The 25,010-nt window shown below is 39.0% G+C and overlaps 1 protein-coding gene and 2 pseudogenes across 1 annotated transcript; 1 reads left to right on the forward strand and 2 right to left on the reverse strand.

Annotated features, from left to right (window-relative positions):
* Positions 1 to 1,208: 1,208 nt before the first annotated feature.
* LOC101393281 (olfactory receptor 51I2-like) lies at positions 1,209 to 2,150 on the reverse strand (annotated as a pseudogene).
* A 4,033-nt stretch (positions 2,151 to 6,183) lies between these two features.
* Positions 6,184 to 7,143, reverse strand: LOC101395305 (olfactory receptor 51I2-like; annotated as a pseudogene).
* Positions 7,144 to 21,321: 14,178 nt separating this feature from the next.
* Positions 21,322 to 22,284, forward strand: LOC101393525 (olfactory receptor 51I2-like). Its single transcript, XM_004443739.2, has one exon. It carries the CDS (start codon positions 21,340 to 21,342, stop codon positions 22,282 to 22,284), a length of 945 nt encoding a protein of 314 aa, XP_004443796.2. The 5' UTR covers positions 21,322 to 21,339.
* Positions 22,285 to 25,010: the final 2,726 nt, after the last annotated feature.

Raw genomic sequence — 25,010 nt, forward strand, 5'->3', positions numbered from 1 at the left:
TTGTGTTCTTCATACCCAGAATTTCTGTTTGGTTTTCCAATCTCTTTGGTGAAATATTCCTTCTGCTCATTAATTTTGTTAATTTAATTCCTGAGCTCATCAAACTGTCTTTCTCAGTTTTCTTGTAACTCACTTAGTTTCTTTATGGCAAGTATTTTAAATTCTCTGTCATTTAGAGTGTAAATTTCTGTGACTTCAGGGTTGGTTTCCAGAGACTTGTCATTTTCCTTCTGCTCTGAACTTTTACTGTATTTTTTCATGGTGTTTAATGAAATCAGTTCATTAAACTGTTCATGCACATGGCCATGACCAAGTGCAGAGTGAGCATATAGGAGAGGAAGATAAAAAACAAGTCCATGCTAAAGGTAGCTACAAGAACGAAGAGTCCATAGATGCTGTTGATAGTGATATCAGCACAGGCCAGCTTCATTTAATCAGTTCATTAAACACTGATTCTTTGTTCATGCATTTGTGGTAGTATCAGGTCACAGATGTCACCTGCCACTGCTGGGGGTAAGCAGGAGCTGTGTTTCTGATCCTTCCTCATCTGCGGGTATGGCTGCTCTGCATTTGCACAGGCTGGCCACAGCCATTTGGCGGACCACTCTGGTGGGTGGGGCCTTTTTGTCTCTGTGCTTGGCAAGTAGGTTGCACAGGCATGGCCAGCTAGTGGTTTGGCTGAGCTGCTGTGCTTGGCATGCAGGGCATCTTCTTGGGGGCTGAGATGCAGCCACTCAGTGGGGAACATTCCCACAGGCGGGGCTGCCAGGGCATGGTGGATGCTCCCACAGGCTGTAATACTCCTCCAAAGGCATTCACGTGCACGCCAGGCTGCCCATGCCTCCTCTTAGAGTGGTGCTGGCCCCTGTGTGAGGCTCCGTGACCAGGTTTGTTGCTGCCGAGGAGGGGGAGTGGCACACTTACACAGTTCCACTGCTTCCTGGGGATCTACTTCTTCCACCTGCAGATGTATAGCTATGTGGGTCTTTCAGGTATCCTGCTGTTCTGTGTAGGTATCCTTTGTTGGTTAATGAATGTCTACTTAGTTTTAAGTTAGAGAGAGAGAGACAAAGGGAACAGATCACTGTGCCACTTTGCGGACATCAATCTTCTCTCTATCTTATTCTTGTTGATGATACAGTGATGATGAGGATGGTAAAAATGTCGATGATAATGATGACACCACGGAAGACAGCCAAAAGTGAAAATCAGATTTTGATGTGGTGAAACATGCAGACAATGGCTTGGTGGATCTCCTCTGTCTTGGTGCTATAAATAAGAGGTTTGAGCACAGGAGGTACAACAAGGTAAATATTGGACATGAGGTCATGTATGTAGCATGGGACATGCTTCCCAAAGTGACGTGCTGTGGAGACACCAATCATTGGCACATAAAGGGCAAAGACAGCCAAGATATGAGACACACATGTTGAGAGCTTTGAGGCATTTCTCATGGGAAGCAATGGCCATGACCAAGTGCAGAGTGAGCATATAGGAGAGGAAGATAAAAAACAAGTCCATGCTAAAGGTAGCTACAAGAACGAAGAGTCCATAGATGCTGTTGATAGTGATATCAGCACAGGCCAGCTTCATCCTGTCTGGGTGCCGTCGGTAGGAGCAGGAAAGATAGGCAGGTTGGATCTGCAAATAGGCAGCCTCTTGATGAGGAAAGGAAGAGGAAAGAGAGTGATGAAGCTCCATGTAGTCACAGATAAACCCATTCCAGCAATAACTTCAATGGTGAGCACAGTGGCATAGTGCAAGGGATCACAAATGGCCACATAGCGGTGAAAGCTCATGGCCAGCAGAGTACCCTAATCCTTCATGGAGGAGGAATGAATGAGAAACATCTGGAGTAAGCAGGCATCAAAAGCAATGTGTCAGGCATCAACGCAGACGGTCCTGAGCACAGTGGGCAGTGTGACCATGGACATGGCCACGTCACTGAAGGACAGCATGGACAGGAAGTAGTACATGGGCTCATGGAGGCTAGGCTCCACTCACACAGCCTGTATTACCACTGTGATGCCCCCAGGAGCCACAGCATACATCACAGAGAGGGGCCCTGCTAGCCCAGAGTGAGAGCTCTCCAGATCAGGGGTACCAGTCAAGAGGAAGAAAGCAGGATGAGTGACACTGAACAATCTCATTGCAGGAGGGAGCCTGGGGAATTTTTAGGGTCAGACCTTCTGACTTGGAGACTTCTGTGAGTTGCACTTACTGGAGGACAGGAAACTGGGTAGTAAGAGACACAGCAGATGATGTCCACACAGTTGAAAACTGATGCATTCTCAAAATCACTGGTTTGGGGAAAATGCAGGCAAACTCCTTTACTTCATATTTTATGATCATCTTGCCACAGACTGGGCTAATGTTTCCCTCCATTTTATGGAAGAAGGAAAACATTGACAATTGCTTCAGAAATATCAATTGGTTACAAAGAAAATGTTTAAACTGCATTTAGCTATAAACTATTTACCATAATTTTAATGTGTTTTAGAAGCATCATTAAATGGAAATAGTTAACTACAATTCATCAATAGTTATAAAAGGACACCAGGAATTTGAATTATCAATAACTCTTGGAAGTACTTAAATATTTCCTTGAAAATGTTGCTTAATTCTGATGTGTCACTGATTAATGGGAGCATTCCTCAGAGCTAGTTGGAATTATGATCTGTACTTGATCAGGAAGGTGAAGGGGCAGTGGGATGTTAAGGAAATTGACTGCCTCTGAACGTCAGCCTTACATTGGCAGAGGTGTTGCAAAAAAGCAACAAAGAAACCATACGTTTGTGCAAAGGCACAAGCTGTCCCTGTTTTAGGAAAAATTATGAATCATCCCCTAAATATACTATAGGTACACTAACATTCATCCTGTGGGAGGGCATTTTTCTAAATACAGACTTTCACACCCATACACAGTCATACGTACTCAGAATATCCATTATTCACATAGACACATTCATATATCTTCACATCAGACTCATACTGGATCCCATTCATACTCTTAACAACTCTCACTCACACTTCTCTTTCTCTCTCACACCATCCTACTCTTATTGTACAAATATATTTGACACCCCCCTCTTGATCTTTATACTCTTGAACATGCACATGCCCTGTCGTGCTCATACTCTCAATCCACATTGACATATATGCAGCATTTATACATGCATAACACTCGGGTGTACATGTAGATTTGTTTACACACACAATACTTCTGCCTGCATGTTTGTAGACTCTAGTTTTCTGCTGTTATTAACCCAGTCGCCCACATAGGCACTCATAATATATGGCAAGTAGGTGATAAAACCTCAATATAAAAAAGATCTTTAAGACTCTCTAATATCTTACTGAGGTCTTTGAGGCATCATTAAGGTGTGGGAGAGGAAGTTGAAAAGGAAAACAGAGGTACAAATCTGGATGGAAATTTCTCAGGTACCTTTGAAGAAAGGAAGTGGCTAAAGACAGATACGTGTGAAGAAAATGAAGCAAAACATGCCTGTCCTGTGCTAGACTCCGTTTCTTCTGCTTCTGGAACCCAGATCCTTTCCTTTAGCTGAAGCCATAGAGGAACCAGGGTGGTTTAGGGGAATGGGCTGGCCTGGGGATCAGGATTCCTAGGATTTAACCCTGGCTCTGTCATGCCCTGGTTGTGTGAGCTTGGAAAAAATCCACTTCTCTTTCTATACCTTTGCGTCCTCATTCTTAATAACTTTTGTTTTATTTGGTTTAGCTTTTTTTTTGCTTTTTTCTTCAAACCTCTCTCTTATGAGGCTCATGTCTAGGAACTCTCAGATTATTCTCATTTGCTTGAATCTCTCTCTCATTTTATTAAAAACAAAATGTATATGTTTATAGAAAAGTATATCATTGGAGTTTTTTTTTCCTTCACGTTTTAACATTTGGGAGTGTATCTACTCCTGTCCCATTTCTCACCTTTTTAGAATTTTTTAGAAGGGATAATCTCAATAGTACAAGAATTCTAAGTTAACCTAAAAAATCATGTTGCTGTATTACCAAAAATGTTCAGAATTAAGTAAATTGTATTGGGAAGAAATGACAAATTTAATATTTGTTTAATCTTTCCAACTAGGCACATGCTTTTGTGTCCATTCATTCAAGTTTATTTTCAAACCTATCAATAAGACTTAAAGTTTCCTTCTATAAAATTTCTCTTTAAAATATCACTGAGATGAATTAGTTTTTTTAAGTTTGAGTATTGAAATATTTATTAATTAAAGTATTTCCTTTGTTTTTGAAATTACTGGTTTTTTATGTTATTTTTGGCAAATTTTCTCAATTTTTGATGACCTTTTCCTTTAAGTATTTGTGTTTTCTTGATCCACAAATTATATCACTTGCAAATAATATGGTTGCATTCATTCATTTATCCAATGAGTAAGTGCTTATTGAAATTTACTATATAATTTGCACAATATTAAGCTCTGAGGATAATGTGGTTACTATAAAACTAAGAGTTATCCTTATTGAGTATTTATTAAATGCCAAGCAATGAACGAGTCATCTTACATACATTATCTCTAAACTTAATAAAAACATAACAATCTAGTTATTTTTGTAGCAATTTTACAAATGAGTAAACTGAGGTTCAGAAAGGTTGGAATTTTTCCAGGGCCATGATCTGCCTTGCACAAAATTCACTCTCTTTCTAATACTAACAAATAAGCCATTCCTTCAAGAAGTTTGTGATTCAAATAGGGAGCTATATACAGCGAAGGGAAGAATGATATCTAGGTGCTGTGGTATAATTCTACACAAATACATTAGAAGCATAAAAATAATAAAATGTCTGTTTCACCACTGTTGGATGTGAGAGGACCAGGTAGATGGACAACAGGTAGTAAAGGTAGTGCTAGAAATGTTTCATAGAGTAGATAACCCAAAAGCTGAGCCAGTGCCTGGTCCATGGTATCTGTCTAGAAATATTTTTTGATGAATAATTAGAATGATATGCAGTTTCCAGGCATATAAGAATGCACAAGATATTCCAAGTAAAGGCTATCAGAACAAAGATATAGAGGCATAAAGCAGCCTGTTGGTTCAGGAATCACATCTAGTTCCACATGGCTGGAGCAAATTTTGGGGGAGGATGGGGGACTGGTTAGGGATAGTGAGAAATAAGAGATTGATACAGTAGTGATATTATTGAGAGATTTGTTATGAGTTTTGGACTTTAGGCAATAGGAGCCATTCAAGCCTTGGAGTGTTTTATAATCAGATAGATCCTTCAGGAAGATCGTTCTGACTGCAGCGTGGAAAAATGAGAAAAAACAACAATAAACAATAAGATCAGTTTGGAAGATATTGCCAAGGCGAAGTGAGGGGTAATAATGAAGGCCCCAATAAGGCAGCAACAATGGTGAGGTAGACACAAAAATCGGACAAATCAAAGTTTAATTAAAGTTGTCTGGAAGTAGTATCCAATTACAGATAAAGGGTAAGATAAAATTATTTCTGTCTCAAGTTTCACTATATTGCTCGAAGATTGTTTCAAAATAATAAATAATGATGGCCAAAAATGGCAAAATTGTTTTTCCCTTATTTTAACCAGAAAGTATATGATCTAACACATTAACAAAATATACAGAAAAATTTTTGCTTTATTTTTATGTAGGATGGGTTTTAGTTTTCATTAGATACATTTTCTGGAATCTACTATTGCTTACAATTTTTTTCATTGTTTCACTCATTAGTATGATGAATTTTATTGAGGAATTTCTGCAACATGAGCCCTTCTTTTAATCCTAGGATATATGTTGATTACTCTTTGTTTACATAGCTTAATAATTTTCATAACTTTTGTATTTACACGTGTTTCATTAATGTGTTTAATCTGTAGAATTTTTTGATGATATAAATCTCTTCTATATCACTTATCAGGATTATATTTGCCCTTTTGCATAGCTTTCCAATTTTATTTATGATTTAAAATATACAATATGAGAAGAATGATCTGTTTCTTGAAATTTTTGGACAAAAGTAAGGAAAAAGATTTATACTATAATATCTTGGAGATGGTGGAAGTATAATTGTTAACTTTCAATTTCTTCCTCAATTAACAGGTAATTCTTCATTTATTTACATTTTATAATTTTGCCCAAAATATCAATTTATTTAAGATCAAATTACTTACAGAGGATTCCACATGTTTTCTGCTTAAAACGTTGTTCCCAGTAGTATTTTGCAAAGCCTCTGTTGAATCTCTTTGGTTTTGATGGAATAGACGATAGGGTTGAGCACTGGAGGAACAAAGAGATAAACAAGGTACATGAGTGTGTGCACATACTGTGGGCCATGTCTCCCATAGCGAGCAGCCATGGACACGCCAACCATGGGCACGTAGAAGATGAACACAGCACACATGTGTGACACACACATGTTGAGTGTCTTTAATCATTCCTCCTGGGATACAATGGCAAGTACGGAGCACAGTATGAGCACATAGGAGAGGAGAATGAGTGCAGAGTCCAGACCAAAGGCAGAGATGACAATGAATAGACCAAAAATATTATCGATGGTGATGTTGCCACATGGCAGGCGGATCAGATCTGGATGTAGGCAATAGGCATGGGAGAGCACATTGGCCTTGCAGAAGGGCAACCTCTTCAGAAGCAAAGGCAGTGGAAAAACCATGCAGAAACTGTGGATGATAACAGATATGTCCATGCGTGCCACACGGGCATCGGTTAGCACTGTGACATAGTGCAGCGGGTTACAGATGGCCACATAGCGGTCAAAGCTCATAACCAGCAGGATCCCAGACTCCACGAAGGAAAAGAGGTGGATAAAGAACATTTGAACCATGCAAGAATCAAAACTGTTCTTCCTGAAGTGGAAGCAAAACGTGGCCAGCACCGTGGGCAGTGTGGAAAAAGACACACCTAGGTCATTAACTGATAGCAGGGACAGGAAGTAGTACATAGGCTGATGCAACCTCTGTTCCTTCTTGATAATGAAAAGGATGAGGGCATTGCCCATAATGGAGACAATGTAGAGAGTACCAAGGAGCAGAAATATCCAGTGTTGGGAGGTCTCCAGCCCTGGGAGCCGTGTCAGGGTGAAAGGAGGCAACTCTGGGCTTCCCTACTCCTATATGTTGTGGGGGTTACCTCCCATGCTGGGACTATTGGTTAGATTCTAGGACCACTATCTTGTAAAGAAAACAAACACATAGTTTTATCCATGGCCTAGGCCTAATATTTTGAGACTTTCATATACCATCCAGACCCTCAGTTAATAGCATTAATCAATTTTGTTCACCAAATCACTCATCTTTGCCTCTCATTCTCACCAAGATTGCTGGAATTGTCTGAATTTTCTCAATTTGTCCAGGCGGCTAAACGGGTCACATTGCCTTCCTTTACACCTATGCCTATTGCCACCATAATCTTTCTCACATTCATAGCTATGAACTCTTTTCTTTATCAATCTATGAACATCAATTTGTTCAAGACTTAAGAAAAAATACTCTCCTGATCACTACTTCTTTGAATATTCTGCCATCTTCCTGGGTATTCCACTTACGTATCGAACAATAAATGTTTCCACTTTCCACACTCTCACACTACTGACTATTTACCACCATATCATGACCCCCCAGCTTCCCTACTCCTATATAGTCTCTCAGTTCTTCCATTCATTCAAACAGACAGAAGACAGAGGGAGAGAAAGATATCCGTCCATAGAGAAAACCTTCCAGATATTCATCAAGATGCACTAGACTCCCATATTTCCACTCATCTTCTCATTCTCTCAATTAAACTTATGGCACCACTTTCCTCTCCAAATAATATAATTTACTGAAAGTCATTTCTTCAGAACTAAATAGCATCTACCTTCTGAAAGCCACTGCATTAATAGTCATTGTCTATAGCACAAATTATCTTCTCATTTGTGTCTCCATCTCTTTGAATACTACCATCATTATGCTTACTGTTGAGACTCAAAATCCAAACATCACTTTTACTCTCTCTTTTCCCACACTAAAACTATGTTAAACCAGGTAACAACTGATGAAAATACTGGCTACAAAGTGCCTCTGTCAGTAATTTTCTCTATTTCCTTCCACCTTCAGTCTCACACTGAAGGCTCAGGAAATTACATTATTGTACCATAATGACAGCCTTCTAATAAATCTCATGTCTCTCTCTATTGCATTTTCTAATCTGGAGTAGGACTAATATATTTTAAAGGCAAATCTAAAAGTGGTGCTGTTTTGACTAGAAGCCTTGTATGCTCCTTCATTACTAAAGGGTCAAACCAAACTCATTAGCCTAGAATTAAAGGCCCTCTGTGGTCAGTACTAAATGAAAACTTCTGGTGTCAATTCTTAAAACTTCCTTCTTTGTGTCATAATACACCCCGATTGGTCTGTTTTCTGTTATCCAAACATGAACCACAGCTCCTCAGCTCCTATAGGTAGCTCAGAGTGTGTGAACATATTCATTTGATCCATCTTCCAGGGCCCAGGACCAATTATGCCCTCCTCCATGAGTACTTGGCTGGTCATTGTCAGTGCAGGTAAATTCTCTCCCACCACTCTCATAGTTATTGGTTTGCTTCTCCTTCTGTACCCATTTCTCTGCATGCCCTGCATTATAGCTTTGTGAATCCTATCTTCCCTCCTGACTCACCAGCTCCAAGAACTCAGCCCCGACTCCTCTTCATTGTTTGAGTCCTTGCCGTGCTTAGTGAAAGGTCTTGAACAGGAGATGCACTCAGTAAGTCACTCATCCCTTCTGGATTTGAGCTCTCTTTGTTGTAAATTGAGATACTAAGAAACTTAGCTAATGAGGTCGCGAAGATCCAAAAGTGGATAGTTGTGAAAACTCTTAGGACCAAAGACATTACAAATCTGAGTTCTAAAGCCTGCTCTACACCCTCACCTTCAGCCTTTTATCTGCTTTTTCTCCTCCATCTGCATCAAGAATCCCCTATCCTTTCTTAGGGTGAAATTTTTTCTGCATTCTGTATATTTAGGGCCTCTTTGTTTTTTCTGCCTGAAATCTCTTCCTAAACATTTTTGTTTGCCTCTGTTTGCATTATGCAGGCATCCTTGATTTTGAGGACTCTTAACACTTCAGTAGGGTGCTGCCAAGTGGCTTCCAAAGCAGCCAGTGTCTTTTTATATACCCACTCATATAAGATTATTCTGAGAAAAAAGTGTGGGGATGCTTATTTACACAAAGGCACCTACATCCAAAATATAGTCTGATGGTGTATTCCTGCTGAAAAAGTAATGTCTAAAGCAGGAAACATGGCAGGAACTCAGAAAACAAGAGGAACAGATAGAAAATATAGAACTGGGAAGGTGATAAATGTGTAAGCATGAAAGAGAAAAAGAGAACTGACTCAGATTAGACATAGCCTTCCTACTTTCAGATTGTGATATTATAGCACTCAAATTTCTAAGTTAGGGGCAGAGCGCCTTAGGGCCTCAGTCTGGAGAGTCTGATACTCCAACTTACCTACCTGAGAGAGCTCTATGCATGGAAGGTGCAGAGGAAGGAAGAACAGTAGGGGGGCCCTTGCAGGCCCTGCCCACAGCCTCAAGTTACCTCTGTCAACTGCCTGGCCTGAGCAATATAAAGCTACATCCAGAAGTCCCAGGAGCTATCAGCTCAGGTACTCATGGGCTGCTAAGAATAGGGAGAATCTACACTGCTCCACATCCCTCTGACTTAGTATTTCATCACTTGTATGGGCATCCAGCAGTAGGAAGGATCAGAACTGGAAGAGACCTGCAAAAACACTGTATCTAACCTCTCATTTTATAGAAGAGGTCATTAGAGCTTAGAAAGGAAAAGAGACATCTCAAATTTGTAGAGCTTGTTAGTGACAGGAATATTTAAATCTAGATCTTCCAATTTAGCTTATGTGAATATGATCAATATTCACAAGAAACACTGATTCCTGTGAAAAAATGCTTAAGCCCCATATAAGTTAAATAAGGATTTGATTTTATTAGGAAATGTGAAATTATCAGCTGGATCATCCATGAAATTGACCCTAAGCATCATTAGAAACATTGGTATCTTGTGGCAGACTGACTACATAGTATAATTATAGTTCAAATTATAGAAAGTATTTGCCCTGGTTAAGAAGGTGTTGAGGACACTGCATTATGCTTCTTCTTCACAAATGTTCCTTAAGCACCTAAGCGGGAGCCAACTTGGGTAACAAGGATTAACTGATACAGTTTTCGTCCAGATGGAACTGAGCTTGAGTCTAGGTTCCACCACTTGCCTTGAGAAAGTTTCTGACCCACATACAGCTTTATTTCTTCACCTGTAGAATAGGTTATAATCATACTTACATCATAGAATGACTGGGATGATTAAACAACATAAGGCATACCAGGCATTTAACCTATTGGCTGCCATATAGCACTTAATAGATGGTACTGGTTATGTTTAAATCTCAAACATTGGATCTTGAACGTAAAAAGTTTGGAAATATATATTGACCTAAGTGTACAATAGAACAAGAAAAAAAATTCTTGAATAGCTTGAAGAACTCATTTCTAGGAAAACACTAGCAGATATAGCTGGAAGAAATAGCGATTAGTAATGAGAGATGCGTACTGAACCAGATAAGGGAGGACAGTAAAAGAAGTTGGGTTTAGAAAGAACCTCTCAGACATCTAATGTTTGACTGAGACTAACCAGCCTGAAAATGCAATATCTTTTCAAGAATCTCACTCATACATAAGTCAGACCAAAGGATTCAGTGCATCACCTAATACACTCCTGGATCTTCTCACAGTCACACTAATTGTCATGGGAAAAAGTCAGGAATCACCCAAGCCCTGATCAATATGCATGGATTTATCTGAATTCTGTAGATTATTCCTTTGTCATGTCTATCTCTTTAAATGTTCCCATATGAAAAAAAAATACTGTCTTTTCATTTGTGACAAGTTCATAATCCCTACACTACAGGTCTATGGTATAAGGTATATGTTAACTAAAGTAACTATAAATTGAGTCATTAAAAAAATAATACATTGAGTCCCTCACTTAACATTAGACATGATTTTAGTCATGGGAATGTGTAGTTGAGTAAGTATAACAGGACATACTGTTGTTCAGGAGACTCCTAAGAAAACACTCATAATAGCTCAATGAATGAAATGATAAGAGATACAAGGAGGATTTTAGGGAAGAACAAAGTAGGAGAATTTGCAGAATTATAGGGCAGTCAGAGAAGGTTTCCAGGCACATGTAATATCTCTCCTGACTTTCAAAGAATAAGCAAATATTATTGAAGTGAATATGGTAAGCAGAATGCCTCCACTGAGATATCCATGTTTGGAACCTAGGAAGAGAATTTGAATATGTAATTAAGATTATGGACCTTAGGATTTTTTTTTGGGGGGGGGTAATCCATGTGGACTCAATCTACTCACATCAGCCTTTAAAAGCACTAGACTTTCTCAGGCTGGAATTAGAAATATGTGGCAGAAAGAGAAGTCAGAGATTCAAAGCATAACAGGCACTCGACCCACAATTACTGGAGGGGGGGAAAATGAAAAAAAAAATAAATAAAACACATGAGAAGTAATGTGGGCAGCCTTTAGCAGCAAATACCAGCTCCCAGCTAGCAGCCAGCAAGGAAATTGTAACTTCAGTCCTACCTTGGTGAAGAATTGAATTCAACCAACAACTTAAATGAGCTTCAAAGCAGATTCTTACTCAAAGCCTTTAATAAGAAACGCAGCCCTGCCATCACCATGATATCAGCCTTGAGAGACCCTAAACATTTAGAGTTTCTGGATTTCTGACTTACAGAAACTATGAGCTAAGAGATTTTTGTTGTTTTAAGCTGTTAAATTTGTGTTACTTTCTTACAGCAGCAATAGAAAACTAATGCAGTGAGGCAGAAGAGAGAGGACAGGGAAAGAATAGGGAAGAATCATTTCTGGGAGATGTGAAAACAGGAACACAGGTATGAGGGATTGAAAGGGAGCACTGGAGGAGAAGAATAGGCGGCAGAATGGGGAGTGGGTATAAGGCTTAAAGAGTGAGCGGGAAATTAGTGAGAAATCACTCTATAAAGGCAGGACTATGAATAGTTTCAACTATGGGACCAAGAAATCTGGAGAAGAGGGATGCTTCCACTATTTCTTATATGCAGGAGACAGAAGTGTTAAAAAAAATGACAATTGGCCCCAAATTGAGTCACTTGTGCTAAGCCCCACATCACAAACCAAGACTCAATTACAGTTACTGCTCTCCCAGAAATGGAATCCCCTGATTAGCAGTAGTTAGGTCATCTGCCTGACAGACCCCTGCCATCTCCTAAAGGAAAGACACCTTTCAAAAACCAACCTACTTTTTTGCCTAGTGTAATTTCCTTTTTCATGTTCCTTCTGCCTATAAAAGTCTTTCATTTTGTACTACTCCTTAGAGCCCTTTTCTCTCTACTAGGTTGGATATTTCTAAATACAAATTAATTTTTGTTCAAACAAATTTTTAATATGCCTCAGTTTATCTTTTAACAGAAGATAAGTGCAAAGTTAGTGATAGGAATTGAGAGTTTCTATCAAATCACATCAGCATTCTTCTGAAATAAAAGTAAGGTCATCAGCTGGGAGTAAGAGGTTGAGGTAACAGATGTAAGTGATTTGAGAAGAGAGAAAGGATGAAATGGGAAACATAGAAGCATCTATGACCAGTGTGGCATGTCTAATACAATTTGGGTTAATTAATGAAACCACTGAGTTTGTCGTTGCCTCAAATTTGTCTACCCTCTTAATCACAGTTCTCTTACATTAAATGCTACTTAATTTTCTTGGTAACTTCTACTGGAAGCCCTCTGTTCTCTTGCTTCAATCTGGATCAGTTGCTTCCCAGGTCTCTTATCTAGCTAGCATCAAGGAATTCAGCCTACTGCTCTCCTGAGCCAGAACTCCATTTCCTGGATCACATTTCTTCTTTTTTTCCATCTTCCCTATTTGTGTGTTGAGAGTCTTTCTCCTTCACACCTTATTTTAGGAAGATATTTAATAAATTGAATACTATGTTTTCGTTTCTATGCAATATTGTTTTCTCTCCTTTCTCCAACTGTTTGTAGAGAAACTTTCCTGCGTTATACACTGTGCTAAGCACAGTAAAAGTCTGGTACCAATTCCACTATGTGTGTGCGGGCAGGTCAGGGAAGTGTTCCCCACATATGCACACAATTCTCAGACACCAGTGTAGGGGAGCAGGATTTGCTACCCCAAAATGTGTCCATTTGGCTTGATTTCTTTGTGTGTTAGGAAGACTAGCCCTAAGCTAACATCTGTTGCCAATCCTCCTCTTTTTGCTGAGGAAGATTGGCCCTGAGCTAACATCTGTGCCCATCTTCCTCTACTTTATATGTGGGACGCCTGCCACAACGTGGCTTGATAAGCGGTGTGTAGGTCCGCACCTGGGATCCGAACCTGCGAACCCCAAGCTGCCAAAGCAGAGAGCGTGAAGTTAACCACTGCACCACCAGGCTGGCCCCCGGCTTGATTATTTTTAAGAATAAAAGACTCAGGAAGAAACTTTGACCTTCCCCCTAACTGCCTAAAAGAATTTAAGATATAAGGCTTGTTTCAGGAAAGAGCTAATACCATAGATAACTATAGTATAAAATGAAGTACTGGTGGCAGCGAGGGAAGAACCTAGCAAGGCCCCTTTGATCAAAGTCCTCTCCATGTCTCAATGTCTTTGCAAGGCATGACAAACATTTGTTTACCAAACATTTGCTTTTCTATCTCCATGTGAATTGCCTTCCTCCTGTTTGAAGTCCCAAACTACTACCCCCAACATCCTCCTTTGTCCTTAGCTGAAGATGATGTTTAAGGTGGTGACTTGGACTATTTTAACATTACTCATTTTTCTTGGGTTTCTCTCGTGTATACATGTTATTAGTCTTGTTTGATTTTATCCTGTTATTCTGTCTCATGTCAATTTAATTCTTAGACCAGCCATAAGAACCTAGAAGAGTGGAGGAATATGTCTTCCTCCCCTACAGGACCTAGATTCAAATGCTACTTGCATCGCTTACATTTTCTGTGACATTGGAAAAGTTATTTAACTCACCATGCCTTAGTTTCCTTATGTGCAAAATATGGATAATAATGTGTTTGTTTCATAAGGCTGTTGTGACGTTTAAATGAAACAGTGGAGTTGATCAACACATAAAACACTCAATAAGTATGTTTGAATGCTATTAGTGAAGGGAAATTGTTACAATTCAGTGAGATAAGGTGCCATGATTAATGTCTGTGCTAGCCCAGAGAAGAGACGTCTAACATAGCCTGGAGGGTCACAGATTTCTCCAGTGTACATTTGCTTGGATTAATTAAGGTGGAAGAGTGAATCAGATACTTTACCAAGATTCTATCCAAAATTGAAAAGAGAGTTTAGATTTGGAACAATTAATTGATGACCCAAGTGTTGGCAATTCTGCAACATGGTACTATGGGGCCCATAGGTATCTAGATACATGGAAAAAAAATCATTACTTGAATAGGTGTCTATAAGTCATATGTACCTTAACATGTGATTCATTAAACACCATGTAATCAATTTAGCAGAAACTTATGGAAATAATACTGATATTGTTATGCTGATGGTGTTAATTGTGGCAAAAACATTAGTTGTATGCTTACTATTTGCTAAACATTGTGCTCGGTACCCTAAATATATTAAAGAATAAGAAAGACATAGACTCATCGTTCATGGAATTTACATATTAATGTAGGAGAGAAGTATGGAATAAATAATTTATTTCTTAAATTAAATCAATTAATCACAACTCTGCAAGGTGCTATAAAAGATCAATGGAGAACGTGATACAAGGATTTAGCAGGCTAGGAGGTTAGGGAATCTTCCACAGGGCAGTTTAAGATAATAGTTGGTGGGGGCCCGGCCTGGTGGCGCAAGCAGTTAAGTGTGCGCGCTCCGCTGCTGCGGCCCGGGGTTCACAGGTTCGGATCCCAGGCATGCACAGATGCACCGCTTGGCAAGCCATGCTGTGGCGGCGTCCCATATAAAGTAGAGGAAGATGGGCATGGATGTTAGCCCAGGACCAGTCTTCTTCAGCAAAAAGAGGAAGATTGGCAGATGTTAGCTCAGGGCCGATCTTCCTCACAAAAAAAAATTATAATAAAAAAGATAATAGTTGGTGGATAAGGAGCTAGTGAGATGAAGGGAAGGTGAGTGGAGAAAGCTTTCCAAAACATGGGAAAGAACATTTGTAAAGGCCCTGAGGAAGAAGTAAAACTTGCATATTCAAAGAAATGAAATATCATTATGGTTGCAAGAGAAAGAACAAAGGGGAAATGGCTCAAGATAAAGTTTGAAGGAAAGGCGGTTGTCATATCACACAGGGTCCTCTGGGCCATATGACAATTTAGACATTATAATAATGGAAATGGAAATAATATGATGAAATATTACTTAAAAAATATTTCTGTAATTCGGAAAGTGGATTCAAAGAGAGCTGAATAATATGGGAAATCAGTTAAGGTGCCATTTTATTTATCTCAGATTCACATGTTGATATTCTTATCTACAGATTGACTAGAAATGGAAAGAAGTAAATTAAATAGAAAGATATTTAGCACTTAGAACTGAAAGGATATAAAAGTATTTCTGCAGGTAGAGTTCATAGGTCTAACACGTTTATTGAGCTCTTTTCTCTTTTTCCCTGAACATCTCTCATTTATCCTTCAGGTCTCAAACTAAACTAATCTCCCAGATACTTTTAGGTCCCCTCTTTAGAATGGTTCCCATTTATAGCACTCTAAATTTCCTTTCTGAAGCAGATTAATGCATGAAATTATTTGTGCAGTCTATTGTCCTGATCACTGTGAAAGCAGAGAGAAGGCTTGTCCTGTCTATTGTTGTTCCTCAGTACACCCCTCAGTGTGGTTCTCTTTCTTAGGAATAAAATCACACTAAACAAGACAATGACATAAATGCATAGTTCTATTTATTTAAAATGAGAAATAGAATTATTACTTGAGCCAAAATACTCTTCTCGACTTAACTAGCACATTCTACACGGTGGGAAACACCATAATTACATTTCTAGTTGAACAAGGAATAAAAGGCAATGGGGCATAATTATAAAATTCGAAAGTTTCATGACTTGCATTCTGGTGGACAGCTCCAAATAGACCCCAACACATTAACTCATTAGCCCCTGGTGCTTAGTGGGCCAGTTTGTCTTCTCCTTATAACTGATTGATTGATGAAGTCCTTCAAGTCTCTTTTTTTCTTTGCTTTAATCTCCTCTTTCAATTGGTGATTTGTGTGTGTGAGCGTGTGTAGTATATTTTTTTATAATTATGGTTTTCTATCTGGACTGGAATCTTGACCCCTCCAATAATTTTATGATCTTGGCAAGTGTCATAATTTCCCTGAATCTCATCTACCTCATCTGTAAAAAGTAGACAAAAATTATAATTGATAGGCTTCTGTGAATATTAAATAATACATATGAAGATACTAGTAGGTTTATGACACATAGTAGATGGTCAATAGATGGTAACCATTTTTCATATCCTATATTTTAATTAGGTTAAATTAGTCAAACCTTAAATTTCTGGAAATAATTATTTTTATAAAAATGTCTTTTTATTTCCCTCTTCTGATCTCTTGCAACTAAATTACTGATTAATTCTAAGAAAACAGATCCATTTTTCCAATTTCTAAGAAATTGGAGGCACTTTTCCTTGCATACTCTTTCCACATCCTCACACATACATTTGAACACACACACACACATGCATGCACACAAACACAAACACTGCAAGCAGACACTAACAAAGGCCTTTAGAGACACTAGTTCCTGAAGAACTTTGGTATTCCTCTATAATTTTAAGAATAATTAAAAAAATTAAACCCCAAAATAGGTGTAGTGAAGTTTATCAAAGTCCTAATTTTCCTATGAGGAAGAAAGTTTGCAGTGTTTTAAAAAATATCTAATAAAATTTATCTGGAGATACCTATCTATGTATCTATCTATCTATCTATCTCCTCTTTTAGTGTTTTCTTTCTTGCTCTAAGTCTGCATCCTTAGTCTGCCTACTGAAGAATCCAGTACTGATTTCAGGCGTGATAACATGTACTCATCAGGTTTTCGCTGAGGATTAAATGAGGTAATCTATATCAAAGAACCTAAGATTTCCCCAGACACTTAGTAGGTGTTCAACAAATATGTTATTCTCTCCCTTCCCAAACTCTGGTAATAAAACACAGCATGGACAGTGCAGATAGACTTTTGGGTCTGGATCAAAATAATTCAAGTTCTGACTCTGTAAACAATTTATCTGTGCATGTCAGCAAGCCTATTACCCCTTAGAATCTCAATTTCTTTTTTATAAAAGTTTGGGTGTGATACAAAATGGCCTAAAGACTCTCTTAGTTTTAAGATCTTTGATTTAGTGTCTTGGGAATCAACCTGCCCTCATAGCCCTCAGATCCCCCAGAGCCAAATAACTCTCCCATCTTCTACTTAGATTATTTTTGACAGATGAAAAGTTGGCAAGTCATTACAATAGTTCTTGTTTTATCACATTTACTAGGTGATATTATGCTTCATAGTCAACTGGATCTACAGGTATTTGTACTCCAATTTTACAAATGAGGAAATTGAAACTTGAACAAATTAAATAATTTTCTTTAGGATATTCACTTAGAGTGGGAAGGAGATGGTTTTAAATCCAGATCTGAGCATAGGGTGACAAACTGTCCCAATGAGCAGCAACTAAGGGGTTTTCCCCAGTGCAGGATTTTCAATGTTAAAACCAGTACAGTTCCAGGCAAACCAGGATGGTCACTCTATTTGCTTACTGCCAATAATTAGGCTCCTACTGGTTGTGCTATTTTGCTTCTTGACACCTATTTGGGTTGTGGCATGGTTAGTAGCAAGAGCCTTAATCTAGGAATCAGTGGGAGTCAGAAGGTCTGGGATTCAGTTCAGCTCTATTTTGAACATACTGAATGGGTTCTTTCTGGTTCTCAGTTCTTCTTCTATAAAATAAAGGACAGCATAACCCTTAATTTCTTTAAGACCTCTAAGGGGTAGAAATGCCAGGGCACAGAGGAGCCATTCACTCAAGATTTTTGCACATCTCCTGCCCCAGCCACCTCCCTAAGCCCTGGGACTTACTGGGCCCAGGAAACTTTTAAGAGGCAGCTTGATAGAGCTCAAGGCAGGAACAGGTGGAAGCTGACAGGGAAGTTGTGTGCAGGGTGTGAAGAGTTTTCGGTGTTTCTCCCTAGCAGACACATCACCTACCTCTCTCCTCCCATTTACCACAGCTGTCCTGAGGAGGTAAGTTGGGACTTCAGCTCTTTCTCCCAGAGTTCTGTAGGAACCTCAATCATAGCTTTAAAATCCTAAAGTTATTAGAGTACAAATATTTGAAGGAGGAGAGGCTATCTGTGATGGAAGTTTAGAGATTTTCCCTGCACTCCACTTTTGTCCCCAAATCCATAACTCCCTATGTGTGGCTTTTGATGCTTGAATCTCACTATCCTGTCTTCATTCTTTTTTTTTTTTTAATTATTTTGTTGAGGTCACTCTGGTTTATAACATTATATAAATTTCAAGTACACATCATTATATTTCAGCTTCTGTACAGACTGCTCACGACCAAAGTCTAGTTTCCATCTGTCACCATACATATGTGCCCCTATACCCCTTTCACCCTGCCACTACCCCATTCCCCTCTGGTAACCACCTATCTGTTTTCTGTATCTATGTGTTTGTTTGTTTATCTTCCACATATGAGTGAAGTCATATGGCAATTTGCTTTCTCTGTCTCACTTATTTCACTTAGTATAACACCCTCAAAGTCCACCCATGTTGTTGCAAATCTACCTTCCTTCTTATAGCTTTGCTGTATGGTTCCCAGCATGCATAGACCTAGCTATGCACCTTCTGAAGCTTTTGCCCAGTGTGAAATCTTCAGTGTGACTAAATCATATTCCAATATTCCTTTTGGGTAGTGGATAAAAGGCAGAAGAAGAGAGCCTTTTTTTGGGAAACTGAAAGCAGGGAGACAGTATGGAAAGAGGATCGGGAACCTCAGCCTATAAATACCCCTCTTCATTATCACTTTATTGGTTCCCATTGTTCAGTATATATCTTGTACCAGGGTCCTGAATATGAATTTTAAATATTTCACTTTTTTTTTCTAGTATACTATAGATTTGAAAATAAAGTATGAAGAAAAAAACTAAATTCACAGCTATGTGGCAAATCTGAGATAAAAACTCAGTTATGAGATATTATTTAACTTACTTAATACACCTAATAATGTGTAGCTCAGAAGACCCTCTTCCTAAAATAATCTGTTTATCTGTTTAATTAATATTTATTAATTGGAACTAGAACTGGTAATCTCTAATTCCTAGTCCAAGCCTCTATGCCCAGTGACATTGCTAAGCAGTAAGGATCAAATGAGAAGAAAAACAGACAATTATGGGATCTTATAATTTAATGGGGGAGAAAGCTAATTAAATAACCAAACCAATATATAATAAATCACTATAATTCTAAAGTGTGATAAGAGCCATAAAGGCAAATATGTATGAAGATGTATAACAGGGATATACAACCATGAGCGGAGAATCAATGAGTGATTAGAATAATTGGAAGATCACAAGTTCCCATGTAGTGCTGCTGATGCCGTTGTGTACCTTGGTGAAGATGTTTGAATTCTACTTGAATTCTTATTTCAAAAGGTAAGAGAAGCCATTGGAGATTTTCAGTAGGAGGGTAACATCATTTTATTTACATAATAAACAACTAATTTGGTTGTTTTGTGGAGAACGGATTACAGAGGTATATGACACTAAGATGGTTGAAAAGCAAGGAAGGTTCTGTAGACATCCTAGTTAAAGATGCTGAGGGATGGATTACAGTTGGAAGTGAGACAGAGAGGAGAGCCAGTGTTAAGTATATTTTGGAAAGGTGGTAACAGATAAATTAGATCTGGAAATGAGAAGGAATGAGAGATGCCTCATAGGTTTACGTGGCTTAAGCACATGGATAGAAGATGATGGATTTTTATGAAATGGTAAATATTGGAGAGGATCCAGTTTGGTGATTAACAGAAAGTTTAACTTTGCATTTGTTGTGTTTGAGATGACGATGAGCTATTACAATTGGTAATCCCATAGGGAGTGGGGTGCTTGAGTCTATACTAGAAGTCTGAGCTAGAGTCATAAATTGAAATCATTGATGCACAGAGGAGAGATAAGAAGGACATCATGAGTAGAAAATAATTTTGAAGATAATAGTTATAAAAGAGAGCAGAGAAACGAGTGATTACTAGAATATGTGGGAGAAATAAAGACGGTTTTTATTGTTGTTTTCATTTGTTTGTTTCCTGTGATAGTAGATTCTGAAATTGATTCTTAATAAGGAAGAAGCTGGTGTGGGGTGGGACATATCTGAAGCCGATAAGAGTGATCTAAACCCCTGATTCTCAAACTTGGCTGGCTATTGGAATTGCCTGGAAACTTTAAAAAACACTGATTCTTGAGTCCCACTGCCAAAAATTCTGATTTTATTGGTATGAGTGTGGTCCAGGCAAAGAGTTTTTTAAAGCTCCTTAAATGAATCAAACAGACAGGACAGTTTGAGAATCTTTAATCTAAACAAAGCAAAAAACATTTGAATATGCAGGAGAGAAAAACCAAAGAGCAATCAGCAGTGGAGGATCATGAGATTTGGGACTCTTGGTGAGTAAGTGAGGAACTCAAGCAACAAAGAGAGAATGATGAGCTGGAATGATGTTTGAGGGCAGGCAAGAGAGGAGACAGCTCAGAATATAGGCAACAAATGTCATCACTTGCATACGAGGGAATGCATTAATAAGTGGAGAGGATTAGGAAAGATTCATGGAGGACATACTGTACCTCAGTTCTTGAGGAAGATGGTGGCTAAAACCTGGTAGAGAGAAAGTGTAAAATCATTTTCTGCCATTGGAGAAAGATTTGAAACTTTCTGTAAAAAGTACGGAGACAGGAAGAATGAGGAATAATGTCCCCCCCAAAAAAATTTCAAAGGATTTTTGTGGAGAAGGATGTGGAGCCCAAGACCTATCTGTGGATATGGTCAGACTGCAGAAGACCTGAGAGGTAACCAATAACACATAACCTGCTCCTTCCTGACCATCTCATGATCTCTGGTATGGAATCTAAGTATTATTGTCCCTTCCATCCTGAGGATAGTGACCACTCCTGATCTTTACATCTTCCACTGTCTGTTCTGACATTACTCTGGTCGTGTTTTCCCAAAAGCCACTCAGAGATCCTCATGACAAGTTATAGGACTAACATCACAAGAAGTACCACCTTCACTCTATCAGGCTTCTCAGAGATGGAAGGCCTGGAGCACTGGTTAGCTGTCCTCCTCTTGCTGCTTTATGCTATCTCCATCCTAGGAAACATCCTAATTCTCTTCATCATAAAGGAGGAGCAGAATTTGCACCAGCCAATGTACTACCTCCTATCTCTATTGTCTGCCAAGGACTTGGGCGTGTCCTTTTCTACATTGCCCACTATACTGGCTGCCTTGTGCTTTCATGCCCCAGAGACTGCCTTTGATGCCTGCCTGACCCAGATGTTCTTCATCCACTTTTTCTCCTGGACAAAGTCTGGGATCCTGCTGGCCATGAGTTTTGATTGTTATATGGCCATCTGTCACCCCTTGTGTTATTCTACAGTGCTCACTGATATCCGTGTAGCTCACATGGGCATATCCATCATCATCCGCAGCTTCTGCATGGTCTTCCCGTTGCCTTTCCCTCTGAAGAGGCTGCCCTTTTGTAAAGCCAATGTGCTGACTCATTCCTACTGCTTACACCCAGACCTGATCCGCCTGCCCTGTGGAGATACCACAATCAACAGCATGTATGGCCTGTTCATTGTCATCTCTGCCTTTGGTTTAGACTCAGTGCTCATCTTCCTCTCCTATGTGCTCAATCTGCCCTCTGTGCTGGCCATTGCCTTCCAGGAGGAGAGGCTTAAGACACTCAACACATGTGTGTCACACATTTGTGCTGTGCTCATCTTCTATGTACCCATGCTTAGTGTGTCCATGGTTCATCGATTTGGGAAACATGTCCCTGAGCATGTGCACAAATCCATGTCCCTAGTATATCTCTTTGTGCCTCCAATGTTCAATCTTATTATCTATTCCATTAATACTAAGGAAATTCATAAGAGGCTATGCAAGATGTTATTGGGACCTAAACTCTGATCAGAGAGAGACCTCCTAGAAAGGCAGGTATCCTAGGAGTTTGTTGTTGTTGCTTATTTTGGGGTACTAGGCTAGTCCATTGGAGTGTTTCAATTTGCTTCTACACATGGACCTATGATTGGCTACCTGCCATTAGTTGTGTGGTATAGCCTGGCTGTAACTCATAACTTAAAACAGCAGGCTCCTCCATGTTGTAATTAACCGTGTCACAGGTTGCCACAAATGACTTGTCTCAGATTTGACAAGGAACAGAATCTTCAGTTAGACCCTTTCATTTTTCCCAATATACTAGTAGCTATGATTTCAAGTAAATCATAAAAACATACAAAAACTAATGCATATATATATACTATGTTATGACTAGGGATTATGTTATTTGAGATCATAGGTATCACACAACACTTTTCAAATGAATAATAGTTTTGAATATCTTTAAATTTTAAAAATTAAAGATACACAATAGCTGTGCCCAATTTTACATTTCTGAAATAAGTAAGAGTATTCTTGTGTCCTATAAATGGGATATACATTTTATAAACAGAAGATACATGCTTGCCATGCTGACTCTGCAATATAAACCATGTAATATCTGAAATTCAGAAGTTTAAAAGCAGGAGAAAAGTTTTATGGAAAAAAATCATATGTTGTCCTCACTTGGGCATGACTGAGGTAAGGATTAACTTTCTCTAGGGAGACAGTAAGCGCCCTAAATGGAGGGCTAACAGGTACTAGTGACTGATGGTGGGGCAAGTTGACTTTAGTAGCATTGGCAGTTTATTCCATGATCTGCTGGAATATGGACTTTCATGGTCTGTAGTGAGCAGCCAAGCCCAGAGATTTCAGCACGTGCTATAGCAGAGGAGAGGTGGTAGCTGAAGGATATCAGGAAATTCACAGAGCATAATCCCTGGATGGTAACAGCTATGAGAGAGAGGATCCCTCTGCAAATTCACAGAAAACTCACACAAACAGACTACACAGGCTTGTAGCCACTTGACAGAGGTAAGCACAATAGTGTAGGGACTTTCACCAGGCAGTGGACAGACCATGGCATAATGCAACCCTATTGGATGACTGGGGAAAGCAGACACTGGGGCAAAAAGTTATCATTTTTTTTTTAAAGAAGCAGCCCTTTACATGTTTTCTTCGTGATATAACTTGTCTAAAATAAATATATAGAGACCCAGTGACATCATCATACCCTACACATAGCAGCAGTATAGATTCCAAACCTGCCAAACCCATCCTGAAAGACAAATTAACCAACTATTACCAAAAAAAACCCCCCAAAAACAAAACAGAATAAAATCCTAGAAGCAACATCTTCAAAAATACTAGGGTGACGGGGAAATCTCAAGAATCCTAGGAAAAAGTAGGTGTAGCCAAACCAATGAGGGCAACAAGATTAGAAATTGTGTGGTGGGGGTCAGTGTTGTAAAGGTGAATAACAAACCTTAATTCAACGAGAAATAAAAAACCCGCAAAATCACACTCTCTCACTATCAATAGGAGAGACTACACCCTAAGCAGAAACCTGGGCAGACGGCTTTCAGATTGACTGGTGAAACTGGGACAATCTGTACAATGTCCAAGTCCTCGTGCACTTAAGAGGATCAAGCAATGCTGTGGTGGTCCTAAGCATTTGAGAATCTGAGAAATGTTCAGGAAATAAACTTTACAAAAGGATATAACCTCTGTCTGAAGGAAACCACATAAAACAGATAAAGATCACTTGAGTAAGAGAGAAAGAGGGTTCTAATGACAGGTGAAAAGTCTGTAGAGGAAGCACATGCAAGAAAGTGCTGCAGCAGCTAAATGAAACATCTCAGGCTCTAGAGCTCTAGGGCTGGAACAGAGGGAGGGAGCAAAACACTCTTTAGAAATAAACTTAGCTCTGATACACACAAGTGGCCTCAAAGACAGGTGCTGCTTTCACCTTTTGGAGAACAACAGATGGAGTCCGAGAGCCAAGAGGCTGGAAAAGCTACCCTGTCATCCCTCCCAGTCTAGAGAATCCTCCTCCCAGTCACCCTGGAAAACCACCCGTCCTTATATACGGGCACAAAAATTGATTATAAGGTAAGTCTATGTGCAATTATGAGCAAAACTGAAAGAAAAAAATCAAGGAAAAGTATTAATCCATAGCCCTGAAAGTTAAGCTTACAATGGGAATCTTCCTTCTTTAAAAAAAAAGAAAAAATCTTTTTTATATTCTAATGTTTCAGTATCTATACCTGAATATTACAAATGACATTGCTGACTTTAGTCTTTTTTAGGCTGCTGCTTCTTTTCTTTTAAATACATCTGTTAGTCTCAAGTACGGAATTTAGAAGTTACAGAATAAGGCAAGAGAACAGGAGAACAACTACTACTCTATCACAAACTATTTCTATCATCATTTTGTGCCGTAATCCTTTATTTATTCCTTCAGCAAACACACCTGGATGACTAATATGAGCCTATCTCCATGCTAAGCACCAGAGATGCAGAAATGTTTGGGGCCTGGTTCTTGATAACAAAGAGCATGTGACATAGGGAGATGTTTCATTGCATGTGTATAACTAGTTGAATACGGATAGTGAGCTAAGTTAAGAATAAATAAGGGATCACTGCACAAAACAGTGATAGAAATTTCTTTCAGTGTCACAGAAGTACTCACTTTCCAGCTCTTAGTTGGACAAGGACCACTGAGGTGCACACACACACACAGACTGTATCTTGTTTAT

The sequence above is a fragment of the Ceratotherium simum genome, chromosome 7, assembly GCF_057802395.1.
Source record: "Ceratotherium simum simum isolate JZ-2026a chromosome 7, ASM5780239v1, whole genome shotgun sequence".
In the NCBI taxonomy this organism is placed as follows: domain Eukaryota; kingdom Metazoa; phylum Chordata; class Mammalia; order Perissodactyla; family Rhinocerotidae; genus Ceratotherium; species Ceratotherium simum.